This window comes from Dipodomys ordii, unplaced genomic scaffold, assembly GCF_000151885.1.
Source record: "Dipodomys ordii isolate 6190 unplaced genomic scaffold, Dord_2.0 Scaffold20, whole genome shotgun sequence".
NCBI lineage: Eukaryota > Metazoa > Chordata > Mammalia > Rodentia > Heteromyidae > Dipodomys > Dipodomys ordii.
The window spans coordinates 7,717,848-7,738,267 of NW_012267236.1; the positions used below are offsets into that span (position 1 = coordinate 7,717,848).

The window sequence follows — 20,420 nt, forward strand, 5'->3', positions numbered from 1 at the left end:
GGAAGCTGAGGGTCTCTGCAGCATCCAGGCCTAACTTCAGCCAGGTTGAGTGGTGGGTTAGGAGAAAGTGTTTGTGAAGAACAAATAACAAGGTGAAATACTCAGAAGTGACTGAGAGTGGTGTTGGAGACAAGGGAGTTGGGTAAAGATCAGATACAGGAATGTAAGATGTGGAATAGGAAGACAGCTCAGAGACAGGCTGGAGGCCCACAGATGGATGGAGGGGGCCTATGGCTGCTTTCAAAAGGTTGATTCTCCTCAGAAAACCAAAATCTGGATCCTTAGCAGTCACCCTCCTGCTGAAAAGTCTCCCTGGTCTTCTTCATAGGAGGTTTTGTCTCCAGGAGTGTTTCTGGGTGTATATTACGTGGACTTTTCTCTGCCACAAGGGGGAAGCATCTCTCTACTGCTGGGGTCATAGTCACAGACACTGAAGAATCCAGCTGAGCTGAGCCAGGGTGCCTTTGACTCGTCAAAACAAGCGACAGCTCAAGTTTAAAAAGTGAGACTGAGCCGGTGGCTCACACCTGTAATCCTAGCTACTCAGGAGGCTGAGATCTGAGGACTGCGGTTCAAATCCAGCCCAGGCAGGAAAGTCTATGAGACTCTTATCTCCAATAAACCACTCAGAAAACCAGAAGTGGAGCTGTGGCTCTAGTGGTAGAGTGCTAGCCTTGAGATGAAGAGCTGAGGGACAACGCCCAGGCCCAGAGTTCAAAACCCAGGACCACCAACAACAACAAAAAAAGTGAGACTGAGCCAGGTGGCTCACACCTGTAATCCTAGCTACTCAGGAGGCTTAGATCTGAGGTTTGCAGAAAGTCTGTCAGACTCTTACAGGAAAGTCTGTGAGACTCTTATCTCCAATAAACCACTCAGAAAACAAGTGGAGCTGTGATTCAAGTGGTAGAGCACTAGCCTTGAGATGAAGAGCTGAGGAACAGTGCCCAGGCCCAGAGTTCAAAACCCAGGACCAACAACAACAACAAAAAAAGTGAGACTGAGCCAGGTGGCTCATATCTGTAATTCTAACTACTCAGAGGGCTAAGATCTGAGGATCATGATTCAAAGCCAGCCCAGGCAAACATATACACATACACTAAAAAACAAAAACAAAAAAAACCCCAAACAAAAAAAACCATGAGACTCTCATCTCCAATTCAACAAAAAGCTAGTAGAACTGTGGCTCAAATAGTAGAACATTAAGAGCCGGGCGCTGGTGGCTCTCGCCTGTAATCCTAGCTACTCAGGAGGCTGAGATCTGAGGATCACGGTTCAAAGCCAGCCAGGGCAGGAGAGACCGTGAGACTCCTATCTCCAATAAACCACCAGAAAACCGGAAGTGGTGCTGTAGCTCAAGTGGTAGAGCGCTCGCCTTGAGCTGAAGAGCTGAAGGACAGTGCCCAGGCCCAGAGTTCAAGCCCCACGACCGACAAAAAAAAAAAAAAAAATAGTAGAACATTAGCCTTAAGAACAAAAGCTCTGCGGGGGGGGGGGGGGTGGGAGGGCAGGGAGATGGGAAGGGATGAGAAGGGGAAACAAAGGAGGAGGCAACAATGCTTGATAAGAAATGTACTCATTATCTTGCCCATGTAATTGTAACCCCTCTGTACCGTATTTTCACAATTAAAAAAGAAAAGCTCAGGATCAATGCCCAGGCCCTAAGATCAAGTACCTCCACCCAGTGTAATTTCTAGTGTTATTGATCTTACTACCGAGGGTGTTCAGTACCCGCAATGTTCCTTACATTCCTTCTTATAAATACGAAGCTGGAGAGATTGCAAAGGCCTTGACCTCATGTGTGGGTAGACATGTCATTCATTCTGGTAGCCAGAATGAGAATCTATGAACGTTGTATCTAATCAGGATCACCTTCCTCTGGTGTCCTATGTTAGATACACAGCTTCTTCCCTCTTCCTGGAATTCTCTAAAGTCCCTGCATCTCGTGGGCTGTCTGTGTGAGCATCTTTGTGTGCATGTGTGCATACCTTTGTACCTGGAAACTACAGAGATGCCAGAATAAGGTTTGGGTCAGAGGGCAATGGAACAGGGCTGGGGAGACAAAGGGGCCGGGGACTCTGCTGCTGGACTCACGTCTGGTCTACTGTGCTTTACAGACTTCGGAAAGTTAATTTTTTTCCAACACAGGACATTTCATTTTATTTCTGAGATCAAGATAGGCCAGTGAAATTTAAAGATGAAACAAAACTCACTAAGTCAAGTGCAAGAACTCTCCCGACACCCTAGGATGTTGGTGCCCCTGGAAACTGGGCTTCTCCCTCCCACCTCCTGTGCTGCTGGCACAGGAGTCTTGGGCTGGGACCCCCTCACATTCTCATCAATACCAGTTCACTGCACAGCAGGCTGTAAGGTCTCCAGAGTGTCCGCGCTGCGCTTCTGTCCTGGCCCAGCCAGGGCGCTCCTGATAACCTCACAGACTGAAGGGGCTGCAGCCAGGTGTGACAGAGCCTCGGGGATGGAGCATCGGAATAGGAGGCTCAGCAAGGCTAAGGGGATCACCTGTGGAGAAGAGACAGCGAGAGCTGAAGGCTGAGGTCATATGAGAGAATCCTGGAGGAGCTTGAGCACTCAGTGGGAGAGCCAGGTTGGATGTAAGAGCAGAAGGTGGTTATCCAGATTAAAAAGTGGGTGCCAAGCCGCAGTGGCGCATGACTGTAATCCTAGGTGCACAGGAGGCTGAAATCTGATGGTTGTGGTTTGAAGTCAGCCCAAGCAAAAAACTCTGTGAGACTTTTATCTCCAATTAACTACCAAAAGGCCAGATGGGGAGCTGTGGCTCAAGTTGTAGAGCACTAGCCTAGAACAAATGAGCTCAGGGACAATCCCAGGCCCTCCGTTCAAGCTCCAGGACTGAAAAAATAAAATAAAATGGGAATAAAGGTGGGTTAAGAGCAGAAAGAAACTGTTACTCTGATCCATTGGAAAACTCCTGCTCATCCTTCCAAACCCAGTCCATTCAGATGCATTATACTTCTAAACTGACATGTTGCATTTAAACCCCATTGTACAACTACTTAAAGATCATAAATAAAATACCAAACCCAGTCCAAAGACCCTTTCTCACTCTTCTCCCTGACCCCTTTCCAAGGCAGAATGGAAGATTCCTTTTTTGGTACCTTTTCACACCTCTGTATGGCCACTTGTCACAGTTCATCTCTCATGAATGGGGGGTTCCTTCTGGGCAGAATATCAGCGGGCTTTGCGAACCCACTCAAGCAAAGTTCCTGATACATTGGAGGCACCCAGTAAGTGTCTGTTGGGTGACAGTAGTCAGGATACCTTTTCTTTCTCATGTGCAATGTGGACATGGCGGGAGATGGGAGCAGCTCGAATTTCATCTGACAGCAGCTGAGGAAAATGGATGGCTTGGAGAAGGCTTTCAAAGCATCGAGCCTTGGACTGTCCAGAGAAGCGCTGTGGAAGATGTGATGAACGTTTTAGTGTCAGGCTAGAGGACCAAGGGAACTGTGGAGTCAAGATCTGAGGGTCTGTGATGCTAAAGGCTGGCTGGAGATTCTGTAAAGAATTTGTCCTTTTAGGCAGAGCCATTATGCTGAAATAGGAAGACAAATGGTAAAAGGGACAGGTGGCTCACACCTGTAATCCTGGCTATTTAGGAGTCTCCCATACTTAGGGAGAAACATCCGCTAGACTTCATTAAAAAAAATGTCAGACAAAAACAGCCAGGATGAAGGTGTGGTTCAACTGATTCAACACCAAACAAAGAAGCTGAGCAAGAACCAGGGTATTCCTGCACCAGTGGGTGTTTGTTTTTTTAAGGTTGAGTTGTGGGCCAGGATTGCATGATGACTGTGTAATACTACCGTTAATAGCAAATTAATCAGATTTTCTGATCATGTCCCAACAAACCCATAGATTAGTAAATTTAGACTGAACTTCCTCTCTCCAGTTCCTTTCTAACCAAAGCCATCCTGCACACTGCTGTCAAGACAGTTGCTGTCAAGACGTTTTGTCGGTGTTCTTTCCTCTGGCTAGCTCAGCACTGTCCATAAATACAAAGCAAGACACATATGTAATTTTTAAGTTTTCTAGTAGCTGCATTAAAACATGCTGAGCCAAGCATGGTGGCATATGCCCATAACCCCAGCACTCAAGAAGCAGCTGTGACAAAAGGATCATGAGTTCAAGATCAGCTTGGATGACACAGTGAGAACTTATCTAAAAACAAAGAGTCAATGGGGCTGGGAAGGTGGCTCAGTGGTAGAGCACTTGCCTTGCATGCATGAGGCCCTGGGTTCGATTCCTCAGCACCACATAAGCAAAAAGGAAAAAAGCCGGAAGTGGTGCTGTGGCTCAAGTGGTAGAGTGCTAGCCTTGAACTGAAGAGCTGAGGGACAGTGCCCAGGCCCAGAGTTCAGGCCCTATGACTGGACACCCCCCCAAAAAAAAACAAAGAGTCATATTTTATGAATAGATTTAAAGTTAACCCAATAAATTCAAAATATCTCAACTAGTAATCAGTATTAAAAACTATGAGGGAAGCCTGGTACTAGTAGTAGCTCATGCCTGTAATCCTGGCTACTCAGGAGGCTGGGCAGGAAAGTCTATAAGATTCTGATCTCCAGTTAACCACCAGAAAACCAGAAGTGGAGCTGTGGCTCAAAGTGATAGAGTACTAGTCTTGAGCAAAAAAGCTCAGGGACAGGACAGTACCCAGGCCTTGAGCTCAAGCTTTTGACTGACAAGATAAACAACTAAACTAAAATAAACCAACTATGAGTGGATGGGGGAGAACAACAGAAGGATGATATTGATCAAGATATTCATTGTACTCAAAAACTCATATGTTGAATTGAAATTCCTTTGTACAACTACTTAAAGATAATTTTGAAAATTTTAAAAATTAAATCGAGTGAAGCCAGGCATGGTGGTACATACCTGTAGTCCCAACTTGGAAGGTTGAGAGCGAAAGATTTCAAGTTGGAAACTAACAGGCTCCATAGGAGTTTCAGGCCAGCCTGAAACAGTGAGATTGCCTCAAAAAAAAAAAAAAACAAAACAAAAACAAAAAAAAAGACAAGAACAAGACTATGAATCAGATGGTTACAATATTTTTATAGTAAGTCTCTGAGATCTGCTATATGTTTTATGATTATAGCATACCTCAGTTTGGGTGCCTAATTTGCAATGTTGAAAATGCAATCTTATAACCCGATTTGTTAAATTGAAGCCCCTTTCTACAACTACATAAAGATAATCAAATTTTTAAAAAGTTTACTTGTAGATTTATAGGTACAAATGAGGGAAAATATGCAACCTATGTTTCTTTGGGTCTGGGTTACTTCGCCTAATATATTTCCAGGTCTTGCCTGGAAAATGATATCCTTACAAATGATATAATACCATTCTGATGGAAGAGTAGAATTCCATTGTGTATATATACCACATTTTCTTGATCCATTTGTCTACTGAGGGGCATCTGGGTTAATTTCATATCTTGGCTATTGCAAACAATACTGCAATGAACATAGTTGTGCAGGTAGCTTTAGTGTGCATTGTTTATGTTCTATTGGATAAATGCCCAAGAGTGTAATTGTTGGGTCATAGGGAAACTCTATGTTTAGTCTTTTGAGAAACCTCCATACTGCTTTTCAGAGTGGTTGAACAAGTGTACATTCCAAAAACAGTGTAGTAGAGTTCTTTTAGCTACATCTCTGCCAGCATTTGTTATTAGTTTTCTTAAGGGTCATTCTAACTGAGATGAAGTGGAATCTCCATGTTGTTTTGATTTGCATTTCTTTTAAGGCCAGATAGGTTAAACATTTCTTCCTGTGTCTACTAGTCATTCTTAGTTCTCTTCTGAGAATGTGTCTATAAATCTACAAGTAAACACACTGAATGGTTAAAAAAAATATACTGGGACATGATAAATTATACGTATCTCCAGATACTGACACAGTGAGACTAAAGGATCACAAAGGCTTAGTAGCTATGTGCATATGATCATATAAAATATTTACTGAAATGAACTCCAAGAAACAGAAACAAGAGATGTTTTTGTTGTTATTGCTGCTTTTTTGTTGTCTTTTCCTTTTGTGTTATTAGTTAGTTTGTCTTTGGTAGGGTAAGGGGAGAACAGAAAAGGTGGGACAAAGGGTGAACAACACAACTTGTGGTGGGGACAGAAGGGAAAAACTTGGAGAGAGTGAGGGAAGGGGTGATATGGTTCAAAAAGGAATGTACACATTGCCTGACCTATATAACTATAATCCCTCTATAAATCACCTTTCCAATAACAAGAAAATATGTTCTTTAAAAAAAGACATTAGAGGGGCTGGGAAGGTGGCTCAGTGGTAGAGCGCTTGCCTTGCAAGCTTGAGGCCCTGGGTTCGATTCCTCAGCACCATATAAGCAAAAAGAAAAAAGCCGGAAGTGGCGCTGTGGCTCAAGTGGTAGAGCGCTAGCCTTGAGCTGAAAAGCTGAGGGACAGCGCCCAGGCTCAGAGTTCAGGCCCCACAACTGGACCCAAAAAAAAAAAGAAAAAGACATTAGAAGAAAAATTGGTTAAAATCTGAACTAAAGTCTGTAGTTTAGGAAAAATAAATAAGTGAATAGTTGAAAAAGCAGCCCTACCCAGACAATAAAGTTGTATTTAATGAGAAAATTCATTCATTTAGTTTTTACATAGAAAAAAACTTCAGATGCTCCAATGTTTACCGGCTCCATGTGGCTTGTTCATGATGGTACAGATCTGTCTGCACTTACCAAGTCCAAATTCCTGCCCTCTTCTGTCACAGTTTCTTTCCTTCCTCATCTCCCCCAAATTCCCCAGTGCTTCCAGAAATGGCTCTGCTCTAGTCAGACCTGTGTCCACCCCTTCTCATGCCTAATCTTCCTGGGCTTTGGCAAATGGTCTAAGAGGAACACCCTCTGTCTTTTCTCTAACCAAGTGATTAACACCAATCCCAGGTAAAATACCACAGATCTGTCACACCTTCTGATTGCTCTAGTGCAGATGGACCCCACCCACTTTCTTTATAGTTCCGTGGACTTTAGGAAGGTCCTTCCATTCTGAGAGGAGCATGATGGGTGCTCACTTATTGTGCACAGACCGATGCTTTTCACATACGTTTGCCAGACTGAGCAGATAGAAATAAGACAAGTTACTTTTGAATTGCAGATACATACTGAAAAATTGTTATATGTCTCAAATGCTGTATGGGACATGCTGATACTAAAACAGTGTTTCTTATTTATCTGAAATGCAAATTTAACTGAGTGTCCTATATTTTTGATTGCTAAAAATGACACCCTTGAAGTCAAGGATAACAATCTCCAAGCCCATCCCCCACGCTCACGTCCCTTCCTGCTCCTCCTGCTAGCAGTTTCATTTTCCTCTGAGCAACTCTTGCTTCTCCATGCGCAGACATAAGACTTGACTGAAAACCATGTCCCAATCCTTTATTAAACACTGCTTCTTATTCATTTTTTTGAGACAAGGTATCACTAAGGGGTCTTAGTTAGCCTGATCCTCCTGCCTCAGCCTCCCTAGTATTGAGATTACAGGCATCCACCACCCACCCTGGCCCTGGCCACTCTATTGAAGGTAAAACATAGGAATCAGGTGAGGCAGAAAATTATTATATAATCAGGTGAGGATAATGTAATCAGGTGAGGCAGATATTATTATATAATCAGGTGAGGATAATTATAATCAGGTGAGGCAGATTATTGTTATATAATCAGGTGAGGATAATTATTGTTTCAAGGATGTGCATTGTGACCCATCAAGCCAATAACAACTCTGCCCCCCTCAGGCATTTTTAGGGAATTACAGAGATAGATAATCTCTACTGAAGTTAATAGGGGCAGCCTGACAGGCTGGCACTACATCTGGGCCAATTTGCCACATCACACAGAAAATCAGCCTGGAAAATGAAGTCAATGATGAAATATACACATTGAAAAGTTCTGAAGGGGCTGAAAAGTTCTAGATTTCATCCTCAGTGTGTCAGGCTGCCCAAGAACTGTTCCCAAGGCAATCACTTGGCTTGTTTAGCTTTAACCAACAAGACCTTGTAGTTTTACAGAGACAACCTCCCCATGTGTTCAACACACAGACAGTAGGGTGTGTCTGGTAAGAGGAGGAGAGAGGCACAAAGAAAAACAGCCCATCCCTTACTTTTCTCTGCCCCAGCAAAAGGCTCTCCCATGGCACCCCAGGCTTTGTGGCCAGTCATAGCTAAACCTACCAAAGGTGTTCCTACCTGCAACATGGCCAGTGCCCGCCAGAAGAGCTTGGAGTTGGCAATGCGAAGGTCTAGCATGTAGTTGTGTAGGCTCTTCCCCAGAAGCACGTGGGCCCCGGTGCTCACTGTATTCAGTACCCACTTGGTGCTTAGCTCACGCTGGAATTTCTAAAAAGGGCAGGCACATAGGAGTATGACAAATCAGAACATGGGAGCAAGCAGAATAGAGGAGCCCCATTATCAGACAGGAAACAATGGTGACAACCAGGGACCAAAGTGTAGACATCATTTGTTCGGCCAGCTCAAGGACAGCGTTATATAGGACAGTGGATGTGACCGGGGCTGTCCCAAGCAAGCCTGGCAGCTTCACCCCATTGTGGTTTTGACCCCTGGCTGGACAGATACCTTTGCTAAGTCCTCTCACAATAGGGCTTTTTTGTTAGAATTTTCTTTATGTTTCTTGAATACCAGACAAGGGAAGATGAGTTCTGAGACTCATCCACTAAACTGCAGGCAACTTAGGGCAAAGATGCTGTCTAATTCTGCTCCAGTATCCTAATCCCTTAAACAATGACTGACCCATAACTGTTCATCGGTATATGAGTTTTTACTTGAAGAATGAATTATTCATTATTTCTTTATTTTTGTAGTTCCTAGGTCTTGAACTCAGGGCCTGGGTGCTGTCTCTTTGTTTCTTTTTTCTTTTTTTTTTTGTGTGTCCGGTTGTGGGGCTTGAACTCTGGGCCTGGGCACTGTCCCTCAGCTCTTCAGCTCAAGGCTAGTGCTCTACCACTTGAACCACAGCACCACTTCCAGCTTTTTTCTTTTTGCTTATGTGGTGCTGAGGAATCGAACCCAGGGCCTCAGGCATGCAAGGCAAGCGCTCTACCACTGAGCCACCTTCCCAGCCCTCTTTGTTTCTTTTGTTCAAGGCTAACACTCTACAACTTCAAGTCACAGTGCCACTTTCAGTTTTTTCTGAGTAGTTCATTAGAGGTAAGAGTCTCATGAACTTTCCTGCCTGGGCTGGCTTTGAACCACTATCCTCAGATTTCAGCCTCCTGAGTAGCTAGAATTACAGGTGTGAGCCCAGTGCCTGGTTTTGAAGAATTAATTTTGTGTAACCTTAACAACACCTCTGTGGAATAGTTAACTTAAAAATATATACATTTCTTTATTTGCCATAGTACCATGACTGGAATGAACAATGAGATGTTAAGCAGATTCTCTTAACCCCTCTTCCAATCTTCAGGATAGGTTTTCCTATTCTCATTTCTACTTAGGAGGAAACTAGAGATCAGAAGAAAAGCCCATGTAAGATCATGCAAGAATGTGACACAGAACTAGCCCTGAAATCTAGGTTCTTCTGATCCATGATGAGACCACTTCCTACCCTGCCATGGTGACCTCCTGCATGAATTTGTGAAAGCCCGTGGAAATTAAAACGTTGTACAAACACGAGGTACTGTGAGTGTAATTGCCACCTGACCCTGCCTACCTTCCCCACTTTGCAGCACTTATAACATCTACTATTGTGCTGGCAGGCTAGCATGGGTCTGTTAAAGGTGTTGAGGGGATTCACATGGTCCTTCCAGGCTAAGAACACACCCCACAGTCAAGTGTGGGGTTTATGTCATTACTCTGGAAGTCCTGAAAAAACTGTTCATCTAATCCCCAGGAGCCGTGCATCTTGAAACCATTTCACAAGTGCATGGCAAGGACATTGAGCAGGAGAACAGAAATCTGACCAATCAGCATGAATCTGGCTGTTGTGCAGTGTGGATGCTCTGTGCTGAGGGTTACACAGCACTGCAAGATAGAGAGTCATTAGATTTAGGTTGTATCACTAGCTATTTATACACTATCATCAACACAAAAGTATTTTAGTTTCGGGGCCGGGAAGGTGGCTCAGTGGTAGAGTGCTTGCCTTGCATGCCTGAGGCCCTGGGTTCAATTCCTCAGCACTACATAAGCAAAAAAGAAAAAAAAGTATTTTAGTTTACACAATTCATTTTGAAGTTAATATGAAAAATAAAACTCCAATTTTAACCAGGAAAACTCTTTTTTTTTTTTCGGTCAGTCATGGGGCTTGAACTCAGGGCCTGAGTGCTGTCTCAGAGCTTTCTCACTCAAGGCTAGTGCTCTACCACTTAGCCACAGCGCCACTTCCAGTTTTCTAGTGGTTAATTGGAGACAAGAGTCTCAAATGTTTATGCCTGGGCTGGCTTCAAACTGCAATCCTCAGATCTCAGCCTCCTGAGTAGGTAGGATTACAGGTATGAGCCACCAGTACCTGGCTCTGAAAAATTCTTTTTTGGTGGTTGTTGTTGGTCCTGGGGCTTGAACTCAGCCTGAGTGCTGTCCCTGGGCTCTTTTGCTTAAGGCTAGCACTCTACAACTTGCAGAACTTGAGCTACAGTACCATTTCTGGTGCTAGTTTTCTGTGGTTAATTGGAGATAAGAGTCTGACAGACTTTCCCACTTGAGCTGGCTTCAAACTGTGTTCCTCAGATCTCAGCCTCCTGAGTAGATAGGATTATAGGCATGAGCCACCAGCACCCATCAGGAAAACTCTTAAAGTACAATGAAAGGTAGACTAACTGGATTCTACAACTATCATAAAGCCTCTATAACTAAACATATAGTGCCAGAATATCAATATCTTAGATAGGTTAGTGGTACAGAATAGAAACTCTAGAAATGACCTAAAGTACACAAGGCCCTGTGTTCAATCCCCAGAACCATCTCTCTCTCCCTCCCTCCCTCCCTCCCTCTCTCTCTCTCTCTCTCTCTCTCTCTCCCCTCTCTCTCTCTCACATACGCACACATAAATTCACTGATGTGAATAAATATTTAGTGGATAACACATCTAGTATCCCAAATCATTTGGGGGTTGAAGGTGTGGCTCAGGTGGTAGATCACCAGCTAATGTGCAAATGCAAGCCTCAGATACCAGTTCAAGTTCCAGCCTCAGACAAAATATAAAAAATAATAAATAACTGAAAATGATAGGCTTAAAAATATATTAGGATGATTGGATAATCACTTGTAAAAACATATAACAGGATCCATGTCTTACCCCGTTACACAAAGATAAACTCCTAATGAATTAAATACCTAATTTTTTAAAACTAGAACAACACAGGTAATAGTCTGCTATTACAGCCTGGGGTTTGGGGGGTGGGTAGTAAAGTTCTCTGAGCCTCAGAATCCAAGTTTAGTAATGGAAAACTTGTTAAAACTCAGCTTCGGAAAAATTAGACTTTCTTATGGTTAAAACCCAAAGAAAATAAATGTAACAAAAATAGAAGGATAATATCTTTATAAAGAACTCAAAGACAAGAGATAAAAACCAAACTAAACTAAAATCTTGTTAGAAAAACAAATAATCAAAAAGAAGACAAATAAGAAGCTGACTAAAGCCCCTGAATCAGGTGCAAGATGCCAGCTTCTGGGTAACAAATACAGGCTAGGGCTACAGCTTCTCTGGAGAGCACTTGCTTAACACATGGCAGGTCCTGGATTCCATCCCAAGCACTGAAATTATTTTAAATAATAAATTCAATAAATGCAAATGAAAAGTACACAGAAGCATGGAGCATGTGGCAGGCCTGTAAACCAAGCACCTGGAAGATGAAAGTAAATGGGTTATATGAGCTTGGAGGCCAGCTTGTAATATCTAGCAAGATCCTGTCTTCCCCCCTGCCTCCACAAGATAAAGAAGGAAGAAGGAAGGGAAGACAGGAAGGAAGAGAGAAAGCTAAGAAGAAAGAGAGGGAGGGATGGAGGAAGAACAGAGGGAGAGAGGGAGAAGAAGTGAGGAAAGCAGCAGCATTTCTCATCTATCAAGTTGACAGCTCTGAGCAGGACTCTCAGAAAAGCTGTATGGACCAGCATTCTCACATCTGCTCATATTAGAAGCAAAATGGGGGCTGGAATGTGGCTTAGTAGTAGAGTGCTTGCCTTGCATGCATGAAGCCCTGGGTTTGATTCCTCAGTACCACATAAACAGAAAAGGCCAGAAGTGGCGCTGTGGCTCAAGTGGTAGAGTGCTAGCCTTGAGCATAAGAAGCTCAGGGACAGTCCCCAGCCCCTGAGTTCAAGCCATAGGACTGGGAAAAAAAAAAAAAAGAAGCAGCAAAATGGTACAATCCCTATGGAGGACAGTTTTGCAATATCTAACAAAGTTACACATGTGTTCACCCTATGATCCAACTCAAATGCTTCTAAGAATTTATCCCAAAGAAATACTTTTAACATTACAAACATAGGCACATTCATTGCATAATTTCTGGCAAGAGCAAACAAATGCCTTAGGAGATTGACCGGGTAAACTATTGGACATACGTGTGTGTGTGTGTGTGTGTGTGTGTGTAGCAATGAGAAAGATCTGTGATTTGCAAGGGAGTAATTTTCAGAAATTCTTATTAAGCAAAACACACAAGATGTTCTATTATTCTTTGCCTGAGAAGGAAGGCTTTTGTTGTTGTTTTCCCCCCTTTTGCTTTTGTTTCCTAAAAAGAAACACAACAAACAGTGTTCAAATATAAATGCAAGTAGCAAGTATGTCAGAGGGGGTCAAATTGAATGAGCTTTCCTTCTGAGCATCAAAACAAAGAATGAACAACAAAGAATGACAAGAATGTATAAAAACACATTGAACAACAACAAACTCATAAGCTCATAATGACATTAAACAAACAGGCAGATGGGGAGAGAGTGGAAAGTTTTCCTTACCAAAAAATGTCAATTAGGGAATGCAGCTGGAGGGATAGAAGTAGAAAATCATCAACATAAAACCACCATAGCAGTCACTGATTCTACCCAGAATCCTTAGTGGCTGCTTTGCAAACAGGTGAAAGATTGCTAAGCAGTAGGATGTGAGGAAATCCAATACCTTCACCCTATGACCAACAGTAGCCTCATGAACAAAGGAACTAATACCATTTCCTCTTGATGCCACTGAGCTGTTCAGGGCTCAGCCTCCCCTATGCTGTACTCTTGCCAAGAAATTTAACCTGAAAATAATGGGAAAAAATAGGCAAATCCAGAGTGAAGCACATTCTAGAAAATCAATTGGCCTAGACTTCTAAAATATCAATGTCATGAAAAGGGGGGAAAGGATCCAGGAACATTGACACCAGAGACAGGTGAATTCCAGTGGCTCATACCTGTAATCCTAGCTACTCAGGAGGCTGAGATCTGAGAATCACAGTTCAAAGCTAGCCTAGTCAGGAAAGTCCACAGGACTCATCTCCAATTAATTACCCAAAAGCTGGAAATGGAGCTGTGGCTCAAATGATAGAGTGCCAGCCTTGAGCAAAAAAAAAAAAAAAAAACCCAAGCAAGAGTTCAAGGCCCTGGGTTCAAGCCCCAGTACCAGAATTTTTTTTAAAAAGATACTAGAAAGAGAATGGAGGGCTAGGAATGTGGCTTGGTGGTAGAGTGCTTGCCTAGTATGCATGAAGCCCTGGGCTCAATTCCTCAGTACCACATAAACAGAACAAGCTAGAAGTGGCACTGTGGCTCAAGTGGTAGAGTGTTAGCCTTGAGCAAAAAGAAACTCAGGGACAGTGCCCTGATCCTGGGTTCAAGCCCCAGGAAAGAAAGAAAGAAAGAAAGAAAGAAAGAAAGAAAGAAAGAAAGAAAGAAAGAAAGAAAGAAAGAAAGAAAGAAAGAAAGAAAGAAAGGAAGAAAGAAAGAAAGAGAGAAAGAAAGGAAGAAAGAAAGAAATAAAGGAAGAAAGAAAGAAGGAAAGAAAGAAGGAAAGGAAGGAAGGAAAAAGAGAGGGAGGGAGGGAGGAAGGAGAAGGAAGGAAAGGAAGGAAGGAGGAAGAGAGAGGAAGGAAGAAAGGAAAGAAGGAAGGAAGGAGAAACTCAGCAGGGAGAGAAGGTCATTAAGGTAGTGTGCCAACTGTGCCTGGTCACCATCCTAAAATTCCCGGTTGGAACAATGGATGAGGAACTATATCTCTTTAGGGAAACTACACAGTCCTGGGTCTGTCCAGAAGGGCAAGCAGTTGATGGGTGAGAAAACCAAGGCCCAGTTGCTTTGCCTCTTGGACCACACAGCAGAAGTAGACTAGCAGGGGGAGGGAAGGGATAGTAGGAGAAAAACAAAGGAGGGGGTAACAATGCTGGACAAGAAATGTACTCATTACCTTATTCACATAACCGTAACCCCTCTGTACAGAATCTTTACAATAAAATAAAATTTAAAAACAAGAAGTGGACTGGCACCAGATTTCCTGATGCTCACTTCTAACTAAGCTGCAATAAGCACATGAGCTGGTCATTATTTCTATGATTATGAGTAGTGCTTGCCCTGAATGGCAGTTTCATCATTGAGCGGGGACTAAATCACTGGAACATCTGCACTAAAATTCAGTGTAGCACTGAATGTCCAAAAAAGCATTTGAAGCTTTTGGATAGTGCTGATGACAATAGCATTGACCATTTTAACCTGTCCCAAAGGGCACAAGAGCATCTGTTAGAAGACTGACAGACCACCTTTCCCTTTTTGCATATCCCTAGAGAGAGCTGAACCCAGTATCCTGTTGCCTTATCTAATCACCTGCTAACCCAAGAACTTGCCTGGCTGGTGTGGTAGGGCAGGGAGCAAATAGTCAAGTGTTCTCTCTTCCAGCCTGGGTTTTTTTTTTTTAATTTCAGAAATCCCTCTGTCTTGGCCTCTCACTACAGATTTTACCTTCTCCTTCCCCATACCTGAACGAAGGTCCCTTCATATTCGAAGAAAAGCAGTGGCCACATGATGTGGATGATGGAGGGAAAGAGCTTCTTCAGAGGGAGCTGAGGAAAAAGGAAAGCACATGAGTGGCACGTCCAGGAAGGCCTGGGTCTAAGTGCCACCCAGAGTCCCCGCCTCAAGGCTGCACCCTCACCGGCAGAGATTGCCCCACAGTGCTGTGCACCAGGGCCTGGATGTTGGCAGTCTTCTCTTTCACCTGCTCCACCAATGTCTGCACCTCTGGGAGGTTGTCTGGGAGGGAGTGGAGGATGTCAGAGTTGACAGGCCACAAGGCAGCTGTCTTTCCTGTTTCTTGGCATCCAGTCAGGACACTCCCCCCTGCCCTCCCCCCTGGGTACGTATCCTAAGACTCAGGAAAATGACAGCTCCTCTGAGTTACTCCACTGCTTTCGCATCGCTCCCATCCTTCCTCTCACCATCCAGGGTAAAAATGAAGATCACAGTGTCAATTTCCTTGAGGGAGGGCAGGATGGAGGTCAGGAAATCTTCCTGGGAGAAGGAGAACTGGGGACCCTAGTACAGAAGAAAATGGGAAAGTTTCTCTCAGGAGAGCACTCTATAGTAGACATATATACTAAAGAAGCCCTTAGGAGACATCATTTGACTCCAGATTTTTAAATTCAGGGTTCAAGCCAGCATCAGTGGCTCAGACCTATAACCCTAGCTACTCAGAAGGCTGAGGTCAAAGTTCAAGCCAGCCCGAGCAGGAAAGTCTATGAGTCTCTATCTCCAATTAATCACCAAAAAGCTGGAAGTGGAGCTGTGGCTCAAGTGGTAGAGTGACAGTCTCCAGCAGAAAAGCTCAGGGACAGTGCCAAGATCCTGAGTTCAAGCCCCAGGACTGGCACAAAAAAAAAAATCAAAGTTCAAAAAGTAATATTCTGCCCATAATGATGTGGTAAGTCAGTGAACTGAAGCCAAGTTCCCCCGCCCTTGGGTGGGTGGGTGGGGGGTGTAAATCCAGTGTCATCTACATTCTACTATCCCAAAGCCTTGTGACCTTTAATCCCCGCCCTATCTAAATTATTTATCCCATCATACTTTTCCACCCATCTCTCCCTTCACCTCCTCTTCCACCCCTGTACACCAGTGATCTTCACAAGTTTCCCAAGTCCTGTCCTCCAACCTGATTTGTGAGCTCAGCCTTCTGGTTAAACATGTCACTGTGATCACCAATGAGAAAGCCACGGATGTCTCGGAAATCTGAAGAGTTCAAGAAAAGGGAGAGGGGAGTAAATGAGCTTTATAGGCATAGAAAGTTCTAGGCATTGGGGGCTGTCAAGGGAAGCAGAAAATGGTTGTGGGGGAAAGCACTAATCGACGTGGGAAGGCATAGCTAAGCATGGAATGGGATGGAAGAGATCAAGGACTGAGTTGGGATGTAAAGGAAGAAACATTTAGTTCAAGTTCTAAGCTCTGAAATGCTGAGTTAGTTGGGGCAACATGAACATGGAGGAGTGTCCATGGGTGGAAATGTTTGGAAATGTTTGGAGGGTGAATCCATTGGTTGAGGTCAGTTAAAATCAGGAAGAATGCCTGGTCTGGGGTCTCACCAGCACCAAAGGTGTGGATGCACTCTACTCCATCCATGATGGCAATGATGCCAAGGGTCTGCCAGCCAACCAAATGCACGCGGCCTTTCTTCTCCAGGCTGAGAATAGATCAGAGGTCAGGAGACCAGTGATTACCATGACACTAGTCCAGAGACGCACATAGAAGAGCACATGGGTAAATAAATCAGAAGCTTCCTGTGGCCCTTCAACAGATAGACCTATTGCCATTGCCAGCTGACTACATCTCTCAGGCTCCCCTGCTGTCAGAGTGTCTCCCATGCATATCCACATACCTGGTGCTGACTTGCTTCATCAGGGTGGCAATCTTGGAGCTTTGACTGTAGGTCACCTGATGAGCTCGCTCAAATGTCCGAAGGATTTCCAGGAGGTATCTAGAAGAAAAGTCACCAACTAGCCGAGTATAGTTGCCCATACCTGTAATCCCTAAAGTTGGGAGGCAGAGGCAGGATGATCGTGAGTTCAAGGCCACTCCTAAGGTACTTATGGAGTGACTTTGTCTCAAAAAACTGGGGGCGGACTGGGAAGGTGGCTCAGTGGTAGAGCGCTTGCCTTGCATGCATGAGGCCCTGGGTTTGATTCCTCAGCACCACATAAGCAAAAAGAAAAAAGCCGGAAGTGGCGCTGTGGCTCAAGTGGTAGAGCGCTAGCCTTGAGCTGAAGAGCTGAGGGACAGCACCCAGGCCCAGAGTTCAGGCCCCACGACCGGACCCCAAAAACAAAAACAAAACAAAACAAAAAAAACCTGGGGATCTTGGGAAGTAGCTCAATGGTTGAGTGCTTGCCTAACATAAGCTAGGCCCTGGCTTTTATATCCAGTGTGCATGTATGCTTGTGCATACACACACATACCACCAGCTCTTGGGGGAGGCCCAGGGCCCCCTTAGAGTAGATGCGTCTCACTCTTAGATGGTAAGAGAAGGTACAATTCCCTTGAAACTAAGTTCTGCTGCTCCCTGGTGGACACATGGAGGGAAAGTAGGGCCAGAAAGGCAGAAAGCAGGGGCAGAAAGGCTTCAGCAAGAAGAAAACTGCAGAGCAGAAAGAGAGCCTTGAGGGAGAACGGGGTCTGAGTGTAGAGGAGAAGATACATGAACAGTGTGGAAGCTAGGCTAGAGGCCCTGGATATGGATGGAGGTCGTAAGAGGACGGGCTTCAAACCTGTATGACCTAGACCATGTCCAAGCCAAGCTAGCCTGAGGCCATGCCAGCCTGAAGATTAGACCTGCCATTCCCCCAACCACTCTACCCCAGTCCCTGCCAGACATGTCTCCCTCTGGTCCATTTCCTCCCTACCTTTGAGAGGTTGCAATACCCTGGTCCACAGTCTTGTGAGCTGCTAATAATAGGGTTTCCAGCAGGATCTTCGTGGCACTTCCACCTTTCATCCGGGAACTGCCACTCAGACCCTCAGGCTGAGGAGACAGTGAGGAATCAATGAGGAATTGAGAGAAGGAGAAACAACCAGAAATTCACCAGTTAGTGACCCCTGGGCATGGAATATGGTTGGTGACCTATGGGCATAGAATGTGGTTGGTGACCCTTGGGAATAGAATGGGGTTGCTGACCTCTGAGTACTCACTTGATTAGTGAACTCGCTATGTTTGTTCTAGTTAGTGAGCCCTAGGCAATACCTTGATTTGTGAGCCCTAGGTATATTCTGATGATAATGGTGGGCCCCAACATACCATGAGGAGGAGTACTGGGGTGGGCATAACTTAGAGGAGAAGTCCACCCCTGGTCAGCTCTGTGCTACATTCAGGACTCTGAGAGGAATCACAGTGACTGAGTCTCTTGCCATTTGGGTCAAGGTTTATTTTGTTTTTTTTTTTAAGAGAGTGTTCTTTCTGAGAACTTTCTCCCTACCTCCTCCCACCCCCATGTTTTATTTCACAGGCTTTGGCCAGACCCCTGGAGCAGCTATTGCAATGGTACAGATTTGTAGCACAATCGTTCCAAGATGACAGCAATGAAAATGATTTTTTAAACAGTGACCGAGAAAAGAAGATTGAAAGCAAACAATTACGGAGAGGATAAAAGAAATATGAGAATGTGGGTGAGAAATCAACAGAACTCTTTCATAATATGCAATCTCCCCTGCTTATATCAAAAAAGGAAGATCAAGGAGAAGATAACAGATGTGCTCACCACTGGCAGAGGGAGGCAGGGGAAGTGCTTTTTGGCCAAGGATAAAGTAAGAATAGATGTGCATAGTGAGACATAACTATAACCCAGAGGTGAAGAAAGGAGCAGTGGTGGCCCCCAGGGGCTAAGAAGGCTGACCTTCTTAGATGGAGAAAGGCAGAAGAATGAAATCTCCTTCCATATTTTAGTCCCATATTTGAAATTTAAATGTATTTTTTAAAAGACCCAATGAGATATAACAATGGCCAGTCAAATCTGTCAGTACACAGATGGAAAATAGCTCACTAAACAGAGACTTCCCCAGAAGTGCATAATGATGACTGATTTGACAGACAGGGTGGGAATGATAGAGAAAAAAGGATTTCATTTAAAGCATGTTAGTTGCCACATACAATGCCATAGGGACTCCAACGAAATGAACAGAACCTAAGATCAGAGGCCCTAAGCAGGTGGCAAGTACTTCCCTCCCACATGCCTTCCCAGATGCTTGGAGGAGTGCGTGGAAAAAAGGAGACAGTCCCTACCCCAACTGCAGGATTGAGCACAAAAGCTTCCTGCTTCTCTTGCATTTTCTTCATGCGCTCTGCTACTTGCCGAAATGTTGAATTCCAGTCTTCAATGGGGTCATTTCTGGGGTACAGAGAAACACAGGAGTGCAATGATAGTCTGGCAGATGTAAAGGAAGGGCTTCCTTTGGGAATCAGGATCCATGACCACAATGAGATCATGGTGAGGGGCTAATAACTTCATAGAGGGATATGTAGTGGAAGCTCATAAGCCAGTGTGTCACTGAGCACCAAGGTTGGTGTTATAAATACATTCAGTGAAGTAATCCCAGAGCAAAGCTAACACTCAAGATTAAAGTTCCAGCCAGAGACCAGAACTTGATTGAATCCTAGTCCTAACAGAAGCGCTTCTGTTGTGGTTGCACCAGCCTTGCCTTCTACAGGCCCTCAGGGGAATGCCTGTTATCCAAATGTCAAAATTGCCACTGTATTTTCCATCCTAGAACCCTTTAACAGCCCTTTCCAAGCTGGGTGCTGGTGGCTTACATCTCTAATCCTAGCTACTCAAGAGGCTGGGATCTGAAGATAACGGTTCAAAGCCAGCCCAGGCAGAAAAGTTGATATGACTCTTATTAACCACCAAAAAAACTAGAAGTGGAGCTGTGGTTCAAAGTGGTAGAGCACTAGCCTTGAGCAAAAAAAAAAAAAAAAACAGGGACAGTGCCCAGGCCCTGAGTTCAAGACCAGTGCAGGTACGCAGGCACGTGCATGTATGTGGGTGTAGGTGTGGGTGGGTGTAGGCAGGGCATTGGTGGCTTGTACCTGTAATCCTATTTACTCAGAAGGCTAAGATCTGAGGTTCCTGGTTTGATGCCACCCAGGGCAGGAAAGTCCATGAGACTCTTATCTCCAATAAACTACTCAGAAAAAGCCAGAAGTGGCACTGTGGCTCAAGCTGTTCAGTGATAGCCTTGAGCACAAAGAGGCTCAAGGACAGTGCCTAGCCCTGAGGTCAAGCTCCAGGATTGGCAAAAAAAAAATCCTAGCCAGTTGTCAATGGTTCATATCATTGGCTAAGATTGGGAGGGCTTCTGAGGGCAGCCTGGACAGGAAAAAAGTTCTCAAGGCTTCTGTCTTTCTTAAAGAAGAGCTGGATACAGCAATGCACACCTGTTATCTTAGCTACAATGGGAAGCACC

General features: G+C 44.4%; 1 protein-coding gene across 1 annotated transcript in view; it reads right to left on the bottom strand.

Moving 5' to 3' along the window:
* Positions 1–2,151: 2,151 nt before the first annotated feature.
* The window catches only part of Gckr (glucokinase (hexokinase 4) regulator), a 26,357-nt gene continuing 8,088 nt past the window's right edge, over positions 2,152–20,420 (bottom strand). The window contains exons 8-18 of the mRNA XM_013013584.1: positions 19,240–19,345; positions 17,867–17,985; positions 16,846–16,944; positions 16,553–16,650; positions 16,126–16,202; positions 15,416–15,512; positions 15,133–15,230; positions 14,957–15,040; positions 8,250–8,399; positions 3,301–3,435; positions 2,152–2,520 (exon numbers count right to left, since the gene is read on the bottom strand). Coding sequence (XP_012869038.1) covers positions 2,350–2,520; positions 3,301–3,435; positions 8,250–8,399; positions 14,957–15,040; positions 15,133–15,230; positions 15,416–15,512; positions 16,126–16,202; positions 16,553–16,650; positions 16,846–16,944; positions 17,867–17,985; positions 19,240–19,345 — 1,234 coding nt within the window. The 3' untranslated portion in view covers positions 2,152–2,349. The remainder of the gene's footprint in view (positions 2,521–3,300; positions 3,436–8,249; positions 8,400–14,956; positions 15,041–15,132; positions 15,231–15,415; positions 15,513–16,125; positions 16,203–16,552; positions 16,651–16,845; positions 16,945–17,866; positions 17,986–19,239; positions 19,346–20,420) is intronic.